Source organism: Echinops telfairi, unplaced genomic scaffold, assembly GCF_000313985.2.
Source record: "Echinops telfairi isolate 266 unplaced genomic scaffold, ASM31398v2 ScPeMD7_7469;HRSCAF=8507_1, whole genome shotgun sequence".
NCBI classification, from domain to species: domain Eukaryota; kingdom Metazoa; phylum Chordata; class Mammalia; order Afrosoricida; family Tenrecidae; genus Echinops; species Echinops telfairi.
The window spans coordinates 109,111,906-109,125,347 of NW_022111373.1; the positions used below are offsets into that span (position 1 = coordinate 109,111,906).

The 13,442-nt window shown below is 45.4% G+C and overlaps 1 protein-coding gene across 1 annotated transcript in view; it reads left to right on the plus strand.

Moving 5' to 3' along the window:
- Positions 1-247: 247 nt before the first annotated feature.
- PLCXD3 (phosphatidylinositol specific phospholipase C X domain containing 3) overlaps positions 248-13,442 on the plus strand; it is a gene marked incomplete at its 3' end in the record, with an annotated part of 139,554 nt that continues 126,359 nt past the window's right edge. Inside the window, exon 1 of the mRNA XM_013008394.2 lies at positions 248-546. Within this exon, the coding sequence (XP_012863848.1) occupies positions 444-546 (103 nt within the window). The remainder of the gene's footprint in view (positions 547-13,442) is intronic.

Below are 13,442 nucleotides of genomic sequence, written 5' to 3' on the forward strand. Positions count from 1 at the left end.
CTTTGATACAAACAGGGCCAGGAAGTCACAGCCAAGGGCAGATCTGCTTGGGTGGCCCAAGTTTTTGCTTTCGTTTCATCATCCAGGCATCACAGGAGGTCAAGGGAAGCTGCAGAATGGCAAGGCGAGGCCGAGGTGCCCGCGGAGGCTCTGAGGGGAGCTGAGATTCTGGGAGGGAGGGGAGAGCGGAGCGGGCTCCGTGCGGACGTCAGGAACAAAAGCTCCGGTGGCGGAGTCTGGCGGCGGCGCTCGGGGAGCATAGGGTGTTTTGAATAATTACTGAAATTAGCATGTGTCTGCGCCATCCTGTGGGTGTGGCGCAGAGCGGAGCGTAAACTCCAGCGCGGCTGGAGCAAACAGTGGATTAGCGGCAGCAGCCGGCCAGCCAGCCCGCCCGCCAGCCCCGGAGTGCAGAGCCGCGCGCCCTACGCCCCACCAGCACTATGGCCTCGTCCCAGGGGAAGCCGGAGCTGACCTTCGCCGACTGGATGGCAACTCTGCCGGAGAGCATCCACAGCGTCCCCCTCACCAATTTAGCCATTCCAGGTAGGCGCGCGGACGCTGCCCGCGGGGCGCTGCCCCTGCCCCGCCCTGCCTTCCCGGCCACCAAGTGGGAACACGCCTGGGCGCCCTCGGGAGACGAACTCGCCTCCGGGGGGTCGGGGTCTGGGAGTGTGCGCCGCCGGCTGCCCGGCCTTCTCCCCACCGCTGGGGACCCTGGCGCCCAGCGTCAAGGTGACTGCCTTCCCCCTGGCCGGCTGGGGCAGCAGGCTGTGTGCGCAGGGCTGGGGCGTGCTGGCGCCCGGTGCCCCCTGCCCGGATTTCTCCCGCAGATTTGGGGTGGGGAGGTGGCGAAGGGGTGCAGGAGATGTCTGGGTCTGGAGAGAGAGGGTGCGCGGTCAGCGCAGGCTGCTGCCCTGGGCGCCGGGCTGGGGTGGCGGGGGGCTCCTCTCCGGCGCGAGGGCACCAGCCCTGGCAGGGTATTGAGCGGATTGGTAGATTTCTCCGTGGGAACCAACTCGGGTCCTTCATCTTCGCCCCGTCTCCTTTCAAGAGACAAAGCGCTTTCTGTAGAAGAGCGATGAAAGTTCAGCAACTGGCGGCGGCGGCGGCGGCGTGACCGCTGCCCTTGACCCGGAGTGGAAGGGGGCGCGGGGCGGGAGGCAGAGCTTCCCGGGCGCCGTGGCCCCCAGAGGGCCTGGCTGACCCGAGTGGCCGCTGACCAGAGCCGCAGCCGGCCCGCGTGCGCGGTGGAAGCTTGTAGCCCCGGGTCCGGAAAGCAAAGCCCGCCTGTCCGCCGGCTTGTCATTGTGTTAGGTGCTCTGGCCAGAAGCCGCCAGTGGGAACCTGTGTGAGCAGCGGCAGTCCGGCTGTCCGAGGGACAGGGCAGGCAAAGGTGACTGCGCCGGTGTCCAGCCAGCCAACCACAGGAGGCGAGGACAAACAGGGGAAGAAATCGAGGGTTCAAGAGACTTCATGGTGCGCGCGACTTCAGTCAAAGGACCCGGCAGGTTTCTGGTACTGGAGCGCTCAATGGCCTAGGGCTCAGGTTCCTGGAGGGAAGGTGGTTTCAGATTAGCTAAGGACAGTGACAGCGGGTGACATAGCCAAACCTTGCTACCAATTTGACGATGCACTGGAGCTGTGTGAGCAGATGACTGGTAGCCAGTCCCCCATCCCAGATGAGCCTGGTTATCAAGTTCCAACTCTAGGTCAGCTCCCTCTTGATCCACCTTGTCCAGCGCCCCCTCTCAGGCATCAGGAAAACATACAGAAGCAGGGCATTTCAAGGGCCTCTGATCAGTTACTCAAATCCATGGTCTTTAGTGAATTGGATGCTTGCCAGTCGTCCCTGCCAACACAGGCCGCCCTCAGAGCACTGTCCTGTGAGGGCTGGTTTCCGTTCTTCCTCTTCCAACAGGTAGATCCCCGAGGACTTAGGGATCCCCAGGGGCAAGAACAGCCCTGCTTCTCCACCCTGCACTAGCCCTGCTACCTGGGTGAACCTGGGAATTGCTCTTTTGAAGGAGACCGTAAAAAGTACATAACTTTGTTGGCAAAATTCCACTCTCACTTTCATCGGTGTTCCTGTCCTCCAGTCTTCATGCCTTTGTGTCTGGTTATTGGACAGCCGCTACGTGTGTGCACACAGGGACAGGAAGAAGGGCAAAGGCTGTGTGGCCAGTCTTCTGGCAGGGGACTCTCCAGGGACGCAGGGATTTCAAAGAGTTTCAATACACCCAATTCATTCTCAGAGGGTGACCGTGACACCATGTTTCTAGAACTCTTCACTAATATGAGTGTGGTAAAGATATATAGCAAGTTTTGGGGGGTCTCTTCTGCATTCATCACCTGTGCAATTCAGGGACATTTGTTATGCTGATCATGTTGGTTCATCATCACCACTATTCATTTCCCAAAACTCCCATCACCCTTAATAGAAGATCAACGTCCCCTAAGAAGTGACTCCCCCACCCCTTCACCTTTCCCCTTCCTCCCAACTGTGCTGCCACCAAAACCAAACTCACTCCCACCGAGTTGACACTGACTTCTGGTGATCCTGTGGGACAGGGTGGAACTGCCCCTGTGAGTTTCTGAGACTGTACCTCTGCGCTGGAGTAGGAAGCCACGTCCTTCTCCCAGGGAGCTTCTGGTGGCTTCCAGTTGCTGACCTTACAGTTAGCAGCCCCAGTGAGCAGCCATCAGGGCACCAGGCTCCTCTATCTGCCTCTGGTAACGATGTAATGAACTTTGGTCTCTATACGCTTGACTGTTCTAGATATTCCAGGAAAGTAGACTTCACTTGTAAAGCTCTGCTGTGTACACTCAGGAATGGCTCATCTAATCCTAAAAACCCTGTGCAGCAGCCAGGGCTGGTACAATTATCTCCGATTTACTGATGAGAAAGTGGAATCATAGTGAAAGCAAAGGATCTTCAGTTAAGTGATCCACTCCCTAAACTAGATCTTAAGGAAGATCTCCAACAATTTTGGAGGGAAAAGCTTTGGGGTTTGTATCTGAATGACTTGTCAGCAACAAGTACTAGCCAGGGTGAAGAGACAAGGATTTAAGCATTAACAAGAGCAGAACAACTCTCCTCCCGATGGGATTTGCTATTGATCAAAATTCTAGTTTTCAAACGGAATATCTGAAGCTAGTGACTTTGATATTCTGGTAGACTTATAGAAGAGATATAAAGATGATGCACTGGGCATTGTGGGAATGGACTTCCCACCCCCTCGGAGTTTTATACACAAAATTGATCCCCCTCAAAATTGTCCCTTCTTACCGCAACACCTCTAAAACATATCTCACCAAGTCTATCACCCCTGAATTACTTCTATAAAATAATTTTGCTAGATTCAATCTTACAAAACTAGATCTGAAATCGTCTTCTTTGGTACCCGTCTACATTATTTAATGGTGAGGATTTTTGGAGGAAAAAGACAGTCAAGCTTCAATAGAGAAGACTAATTGGAGACTATTAAACACTAATGGAATAATTGCCTTAAAATCATGCTAATAGCTTCCTGGCTGCTACATGTTTACTTGGCCAGGTGCTACAGCGTGAATTATGTAATTATCTCTACCATTGCAAACCACTCCTGGTGCACCACACAAATGTTTCTGTCAAAGAGGCACTGCGGCTCAGACTTCCTCACAATCTCAGGTTTTCTTAGGTGACGCAACTCGAAAGGGAAAAGCTGCCCAGATTACCAAGTACTGTCAGAAGGAACAATCTCTAGGTGTGTAATATCTCCCATCACCGGTGCAGCTCCTTTACTTTACATAGTTCTCAGGTGTTTGCTGCTTAAAAGCTTTGAGAACCCCTTTACTGGATGGCTGCTTTATGTTTAAATGTCTTCTTGATTAGGTGTTGACTGTGATGAGAAATCAAGTTAGTCCCTGGTATTGGTTAGGAGCCCTGGTGCCACAGTGGTTATGCTTTGAGCTTCTAACTACAGGTTCAACAGTTCAAAACCACTAGCTGCTCCTAATGAGAAAGATGGGTCTTTCTACTGCTCTAAAGAGTGACATTCTCAGAAACTCAGAGAGACGGTTTCTACCCTGCCCTATGGGGCCACTGTGAGTCAGCATCCACTTGATGGCAGTGAGTTTGTTTTGGGTGAGTTTGGTATTGATTCTTTGACTTTCAATATATTTTCCAAAGCACTGGCACTGCCAGAATACATTGACAGTTGCCATGATGTTGTTCTCTTTTATCATCCCCCAGCCAATGACATCAAACTAATTTTACCCGCAATACATCTTTGGGTAACAGGATCCTGGCACTTGGCTTATAAATACTGCTTCTTTTCACCAGAGGAAGGTGAGAGATGATAAAGAAGGACACAGAAAGTCCAAGTGCATCATTCTGATAGCGGCTAGTCTGATGGATTTTCTGGGTCTTTGAAGTCAAATTCTACCTCAGTAATCATGGTGGCTCCAGGATCATTTTAAAGCTCCATCAAGGGTTAAGCAAGGTGTTGCTTGACTTAGGCAAGAGGTTATAATGGAAAGGTGTTTGCAATCTGACTGTGTTCAAAGGTAAATGACTGGAAGGGCTTTCTGTTGTTGGATGAATGTCTTCATGGATTGCAGTAAATTAACCATAAGTAGTGAAATACTGGCAGAAATGGGGCTGGAACTTCAGAGAGAATGTATGTTCTCTTGAATAGGGAACTGTTTATTCTTTTCCTACTTGAGAAAAGAAGATGTGCATTAGCAACCAATGATTATACCTCTGAATTTCATTCATTTCCTGCAGAAAACATCAAGACCAATGGAAAAGCATAGGGAAACTAAGATTTTATACAGCTCTGATTTCTTGTGCATTTGTATTTGCTTTTACTGGTTTTTAATTTCTTCCCTCACAGCAACCCCATCCATTTGTTGCTGGTGATCCTGGCAGTAATGGTCTTCTTCCTCATCTTACTATTTCTATTCTGATACCTTGACACAAAACTCAGGTTAAATCTGGCACTAGGTCTAATTGTGTGAATGCCTTTTGAAAAAGCAGTCTCTTCCTGCTTCCAATCTTTTCCCTCAAGATTGTGATATCAAAGTTAATCTTTCAAAAACAATCTAAAAACAACATTTTCTAGGAGGTATGTTCCTTTCCACTGCCCAAATTTGTTTCTGACTTTGCATAACAAAACATGTTGATGAATCTTTGGTCACATCTTTTCCAGTAGAATTTTTTTTTTTCCTCTTGGTGTGTTGAATTGAATCCTTAACTACTGCCAATCAATGTAAGGTGATGTGTGTGTGTGTCTAACAGTTTGCAAAGTGTGTTCCCATTCACACATATTTTTAAAGTCTCTATCAAATCTCCTCTAAGACTTGGCTACCCAAAGTTGGTCTAGAGACTAACAGTATATTTCTGCCTGGGATCTTGGTAGAAATGCAGCATCTCTGACCCCACTCCTTTGTTGTTGGATTAGTTGCTTTTGAGTCAGTGCTGACTCATGGCAACACCAAGTATAGCAGCAGGCACCGTTGCCCAGTTCTCTACCATCTTCATGAACATAGAGACACTGGAATTTATTTTTGTAACCACTGTGCATTTGGAGCACCTTCCAATCTAGGGTTGGAATTGACTTGAGACCAGAGGATTTCCAATCTAGGGAGCTCACCTTTTAGCAGATAATATCCTATTGGGACCTACAGAGGGACCATTGATTAATTTTTGGAAGTAGCTGATCAGGCCTTCCCTCCTTTCTGTCTTAGTCTGGAAGCTGCACTGAAAGCTGTCCAGCTGGATGACTGCTGGCATTGAAATACTGATGGCATCAAGTGCAGTCATATGCCAATCACTACACGATGACACACCAACAGATAGGGGGTGATCCCCTCCTCTTTAGACTTATTTAACTATAATCTGCAGTTTAACAAGAGCCTGTGGAGATTTGCCTACACATTTAGAGCTTCACAAACTTGGCTTTGGGGCATCTCGTGGGTTGAGGGGGGGGGAGGAGCGGCCTTTTTATAAGTGGGAGAACCAAATGTCAAGACACATCTATTTACTAGGCTCCTTTTTTTAAACCAGAGGTTCTCATCCTGTGGGTCGCAACCCCTTTGGGGGGGGGTGTTGAATGACCCTTTCATGGGGGTCACCTAAGACCATTGGAAAGCATAACTGTAACAAAATTACAGTTATGAAGTAGCAATGGAAATAATTTTACGGTTGGAGGTCACCACAACATGAGGAACTGTATGAAAGGGTCGGGGCATTAAGAAGGCTGAGAACCACTGCTCTAGAGTCTATCTGTGTCTGCTGTACTAATTTAAAATCAAGCTAAAAGCCAGAGCCCCATATTGACTCCAGGGTAATGGCCTAGGTTGGGAACATTTCTGATAAAGAACATTAGAGTTCATCATGCACCTTGAGCAGCAAACGTGATTTCATTGCTACTTAAGTGTTCAAATTAGGTCACTGTGATAAATGTAAAACCTTTCTCTTCATTTCCTTGAAGGCTTGCTGCTGATTGGCATCGCTGTGAGCCGTGCTTAAAGTCAGCCCATCTGGTGGTACTCTCGTTGTTGTTAGGTGCCCTCCAGTCAGCGCCGACGCATAGTTCTGTACCATCCCCACCATTGTTGCTATACTTGAGACCCTGGTTGGAGCCACTGTGTCCATCCATCTCCTCAAGGGTCTTCCTCTGGGTGCTGTCCTTTACTGTACTAAGCATGGTGGTCTTTTCCAGGGTGATGGTGCTCTAGCGATCACCAATGCCAATTTAGAAATCGTCCCTGTATCGGGCTTTACCCATTTGGCCTCATTCATCATTGTGGCCATGCCCAGCAACTTCTGTTATATTTGTAAGCTGCACATTTGTTTATTATCTTTATAAGCTTTAACTTTTCAACACTGCTCTTGAGTAAAAGCGGCATCATAAATACACAATATGATAACCATCAGTATCAAAAAGCTACGCAATGCTGACGTGAGCAGTAGATTTATTTCTGATTGAAAGAAGACAGTCAATCTTGGTTGTATTTGGGGGGAAACCTCCAGTTCTTTGAAGGGTGGTATATGAAGGAATAGAACCAAGAATAAGTATGGTTCTAATCCACTTGCTTAAGTTATTTGACATCATCAATGTTCTAAAATAGCTAAATTCAAGGTAACAAACCCTCAAATTTTTACAATGAATGACAATTTTTTAATCTTGTTTTTATTGTGGTAAATATCTATGTAGCAAAGCATTTGAAATTTCATCTTCTTTTGCATAATACAGTGCAGTGACATTAATTATCATATTGTTCAACCATCATCATTATGTATTTGCAAATTTTCAAATCACCTTTAATAGATCAGTAGCACACTAAGCAGTGAATTTCCCCCTTTCTTCTTTCTCCTACCACCTGGCAACCACTCAAAAAATTATTTCTATGAGGTGGGGTAATGGATTATGAGTTGGGCTGTAAGGTCAGCAGTTTGAAACCACCAGCAGCTTCATGAGAGAATGATGAGGCTTACTGCTTCCATCAAGAGTTACACCCTTGAGAACTCACAGGGTGGTTCTACTTTGTCCCGGAGGGTTGCTATGAGTTGGGATCAACTCAATGGCAGTGAGTATATGCTTTCTGCTGCCACATATTTCATCTAAGAGGGATATACAATATGTGACCCTTGTAATTGCTGTATGCTGCAGCATGTATAAAGATTTCACTTCTCTTTATGGAAGGATAATGTGCTATTGTATTCATGTTCTACATTTTGTATACCCATTCTTCTCTGAAGGACTTTTAAACTTTGACTGTTGGGGATGCTGCTGTAATGGATACTTGTTATATGTATCTGCTTGCATTTCGGTGTATAAGCTGAGTTTTTTCAGCACACTTTTAATGCAGTTTTTGTTGTAAAATTAGGTGCCCGGGCTGATATTCAGGTCAGCTTATACTTGAGTATATATGATATATACATATAATTGGTGGGGTTATGCGGTAAGTGAAGATGGACACCCCACCCTCCACCCCCAGTTAAGTAGGTTTAACTTTTTTGAGGAACTGCCTATTTTCCACAGTGGCTGTGGCATCTTGGAATCTCATCGGCAATAAGTGAACATTACAATGTCTTCCTATTGTCACCCATACTGTTTTTTTGTTTTGTGATTTTCTTTGTGGGTGTGTGCCTGTTTACCATACACCTTTTTGTGGTGCCAGGAATATCACCAAGTTTTTCTGTTAAGACTCACATACATTAGTTATAAGAAAACTTCTTCGAGTCTTGTTCAGATTTTATTTTCTCCCATTTTATTTCCACCCAACAAATCCCATCAGAGCAGAAAGTGTAACTATGAAGAGGTTGAAGAAGAGGATTGAGTGGTGGACACTGAAAATAACAATAAGGCTCAGCTGTGTGGATTCAAAGCTGCACTAGCCCCAAAGTAAAATCTGAGTCATATGAATTGCTATTTTTAATTTCTCTCCAATGCCTTCTTAATGGCCTTCCAAATAGTTCTAGAAAATTCTAGAGGAGCTCTTTGGGTTACCACATGTTATCTGCAATTTTCCTATTGTTCATAAACTCTTCGGAATGATCCCCTTTTGCTGCTTTCACAACTAGTGCCACTGGTCCCGACAGGGTCTGCAGAGGCCCAGCACTGAGAATGCCGATGTGTAACGAGGGTCCCATAGTTCACTGTGGTCAGACTCCTAGATTTGGGTTCTCTCACTGGGGGGGGGGGTGGTGGTCGATCTTCCCTTCCATCAATACTGAGCCTGTCGCCATCATTGCTGAGCCATCAGCACTAACGCTGACACTACTTTCCCATCTGTATACCTGGTATGAAGATCAGCAAGAGAATTCCTGGGTTTATATTGACTCTTCTGCTGTTGTCCTATCCTCCGGGTCTCAGCTATAAGTTTACAAAGACTAAGCAGAGGATAATCTGTGGGATAAATTTTGAGTCATTTTCTACATCATTCTCAGTGTTTGTATTTTACCGTCTCTCTTTGTGTGTGTACAAGTCTTCTCTTGGGATAATTTATTTTCCAAGAAGCTTCTTTCTCATCAACAAATCCCTGGTGGGCTTCAAGAATCATCCCACTATCCTAGATGATCACTAAGAAACCTCAGTCTGACTAGAAATAAAACTGGGGTCCATATTGTTCCTACCATGCTGTCTGGGATGATGCCAATAGGAACACCTAATTTAAAATACTGGGTATTGACATAATTCCCTGTATTGACACAGTGACTGAATCAATGGGCTCAAGCACAGGAGCAATGATGAGGGTGTCACAGGACCATGCAGTGTTTTGTTCTGTTGTGCACCAGGCTGGAGCCGACTCAATGGCTCCTAACACCAACAAAATACTTCCTCAAAGCTCCAGCATATTAAAGCACATTTGAGTAATTGGTGTGCCTGAGCCATTAAGAAAAGCATGCACTATATGCACACATTTTACGGTAAGTCTTGTTTCAACAGATAGGCTCTGCTACCTATTACCACCAGTGAGGCCATCTCTCTCACACACAAGCATTCGTTTTTAGAAACCAGAGAACATTCTCCCAGGATGGACCCTCAAGAAGCTCCCAGGCCGTCATAGGAGTTGGCATCCTTCTGTATTCTGTGAGCTCTCCTGTATCGCATAGGGTTAGGATCGGGCTGAGAAGGTTGAGGACAAGAAATGTATCTCAAGTATGTATTCCAGAGAGAAGGGAAACAAATTCAACATTGTTCAGATGAAATTCTTTTGCCAGAAGCTTTCTGTGGCACCATGATAGCTTCCTTAGGTTCTACGAGGAGAAGGATGGAATTAGGTCAAGAAGATAGGGACAGTCGTAGAAGGCCACACATTTTTGAGTAACAGCCAGGATTAGTCACCTCCAGAGGCCAGGTATTTCCAGAAACAGATGTTCACTGATGTGTTACATGTGGTCTTGTTATGTTCCTATATATTTCATTATAGATCCTGGGAGTGCGAGGCACTCGGTCATCACTTTCTCTTAAACATCTCATATTACATTTCACACAGAATTCTTCCTGTGGTTAATTTTTATGGAATAGCGTTGCTTATCATGAGTCGACATTATGAATGATGGCGTTGTTCCTCAGTTCACTAGGAGCACTTTCATTCATGAAGGAAAATGGACTTTGGTGAATGGTGAGCTCCGTCGCCTGCTAGACTTTCCCGGAGCCTCCCTCTGGCTTGCTGGCTGGTAAAAAAGGAACATGTGAATGGCCATGACATGTTTGACCAGTGGGGAATTATCTCAATGCCCATCTCATTCCATATGCCCCTGTGCCATATGAAGGGGAGAAACAGTGCTGCTCATGGCATATTTAACCCCAACCACAGACCTGCCATCTCCTACCTTTGAGCCGCTTTGTTGAAAGAGCTAGTCAGGAAGTTGGTTACTATAAAGTTTTGTTCAGTACCCACCATCCCCTCCCGTCTTTATCTTTTCCAGCTCACATCCTTTTGTATAGATTATAGGGCTTCTTAAACTTTTTCCACCCATGACCCCCTTTCACCCAAGAAATTTGTAACTTGAACACTCACTTCCAGAAACACTTCAGATTCATTACCTTTATTACCTGTCTGATTTTGAATTTTTTGATCGCCACACATTCAGAAACCTTTTAATGTTGCCCCAGGTTTTGAGACACCCACATACCATTTCATAACCCCATGTAGGGTCTCATTCCCATGTTGGACCTGATCTGGTTTCCCCATGGTTTGTTTGTTCAGATTGGGTGTATTTCAGATGTGCTATGTCATTGGCGTCACCCTCTTGAGTTTGTGTTATATGTTTTCCTGTTCAGGATAATTGAACTTTTTGGGACAGCAAGTAGAATGAGGGTTTCTGGGGTGGGGATGGAGGTCCAGTAGTGGTGGGGGTGGGGGTGGTAGGGAAGTAGAGTAAACCGAGTCAATGTCAAGGAGTCCAGGAAGGAAAAGAATGTTTGAAAACTGATTGAGGTAGCAATTGTACAATACTGCTTGATGTGATTGAACTATGGAATGATATGATATATGTATTAACTCCCAATGAAAAAAATTCAAGGGCACAGTAATCTGGAAACTAAAAGAACAAAAAGAAGCAGCATCTTTGGCCTAAAACGAGTGTCGCATCCTTGAATGTGTTCTCCCTTCTCTTGCCTCACTTTGATCAATTCTCCTTACCTGAAAAACAAAACAAACCAAAAACCCTTAGCTGGGGAAGCTCAGTTGTCCACCTCCATTCCATTCCTAGATTCCAGTGGCTAAATGTTGCTGAAGAAAGCTGACACGGCCTAGATGACTGGTCACACTAGAACTTTTTCATCATGAAGCTCGTAAATGAGCACTCGGTTCTGCTAGTCTTACTACACTTCCCTGGTGAATTCCTTGTCCTGTTTTCTTAGATGGAGATCTCATGTCTTTTCCTTGCTCCTGAAATCAACATTTTTTTCACCTCACTCTAAACTGATGACCACACCCTTGCATTTTAAAGAGACACAAAGAAGTAAGAACCTCTTCAGTTTCCCACCAGTGGAACCATCCATTCACTGCAGCTATGTTGCACATTGTGCATCTCCTTTAGTTAAGGGAATGACACGAAACTCCTCCTAACTAAGCCCATTTGATCCACTGTGCTCTGGATCTCATTCACTGGAAATTCTTCAAATATTCCTCTGAAAGTACCTCACTCCTCCTCACTCATAATTACCCTCTCCTTCTGGGGCTCATTCTACTCGCACAAACATGCTCATGTCACAGTTCTACAAGAAGAGCACTCATTGTTTGGAGGAAACTGTTAAGGATGATAGAATAATCAGAAAGCACATAATTGTCTTGGCTGTACAGTGGGATGCATAATCAATGTACATTGAATTATGTGTATGTAAAACTTTCATTACAGTAAATGTGGTTATATATGTACTTAATCACACACACACACACACACTTATAAGCACATAGCCTACTTTGATGCCACACCCATCTCTATCAACTGCCCCACTTCTCTGATACTTGCAAAAATATTTCCTCTGTTTTCATGTCACTATTTATCCCATTCTAATCTCATGGTTTCTACATTGTACTAAATTAAAATAGTTATTATTATAGAGATTGCTAATAACCTACATGTTACTAAAATTAATTCTCTACTATCTTTCTAGACCTTGCAGCAACATCTGATATAATTGACCCTCTTCCTGAAACACAGTATTCCTTTTATTCCTTTGGCTTCTTAATGCATGTACTTTGCTTTTCCTCCTTCATTAGTCATGTTTATTAATCACCTCTACATTTACTATTTGGCATCTAAGAAAGTGGAGTGAGTACCCAGGGCACCGTGTTTGACCTCTTTTTTCCTCTTACTTGATTATATCTAATCTCATGCTTTGGAATAACATCTGTATGCCGACGACTTCCAAGCTTAAGCTAGCCCAGATCTCTGTGCTGACCTCCAGCCTCATACAGCTCATTGCCTTCGCACCAATTCGCTTTGAATGACCCTGGTGGCATCGTGGGATGCATGCTGGGTCAGCACTTTCAAACCTCTAGATGATCCAGTGGAGAAAAAGGCAGCTTCCTACCCCTGTAAAGATTTATAGTTTGGGAATCCAGAGGGGACACTTCTGCTCTGTCCTTCAAGGTCATGGCGAGTTAGAATTGACTCAGTGACAGTGAGTATCCATAGCTCAAACTTAACCTGGCCAACAAAGAACGATTACTTTCACCATCCACTGCCCAGTTCATTGCTAATCGAGTTTTCCCTAATGAAGTGCCTAGCATTGTTACTCATCAGTTACTCAAACCAAATCCTTGTAGGCATTTGTTATTATTCTTTTTTCCTCAGGCCATAAAATCACGACGTCAGTCCTGCTGTCTCTTCCTCCACAATGAAGTCCACATCGTCCCACTGCTGCTTCCTCCTTCCACGGCTCCCTTTCCCGGGACTGACCCCTGCAGCTTCCGCACTGGTTTCTCTAGGCTCACTTTATTCTCTCCACGGTTTCTCCTTCGCAGAATCTGTCTCTTGAAAGTGTAAATCAGGTCACATCATGATGTGACGATAATTCACAGAGTATTGCTCATAGATCAGTAGGTTTACTCCAAACAAAATTGTTGAATCATGCCTCTGTGATCAGCGGATGGTTGCAGGCAAGTTCTCTCAGTAACTCACTTATCTCAATATTACCAGCCTCCTGCCCTTGAGTCCGGTCTGACTCATCCTGGTCTTGTAGGCAAAGCAGAACCATCTTTCTGGATTTCTGAGCCTAGAAATCTTGGGAAGAGCAGAAAACCCCGTCTTTCTTCCACAGAGTGGCTGGTGGGTTCTCAAGCTGCTGACTTTTCCGGGAGTGTCCCAAAGGCGTCCCCTCTGTATCTTTTAAGCTCATTAGGATGGCTTTAAAAGAGATCAAATCAAAACAGTGATCGCTGAATGGATTGGCTAGGTCAGTTAAATTCAAAGCAGAGTCCAGCTCAGAAAGTTATGA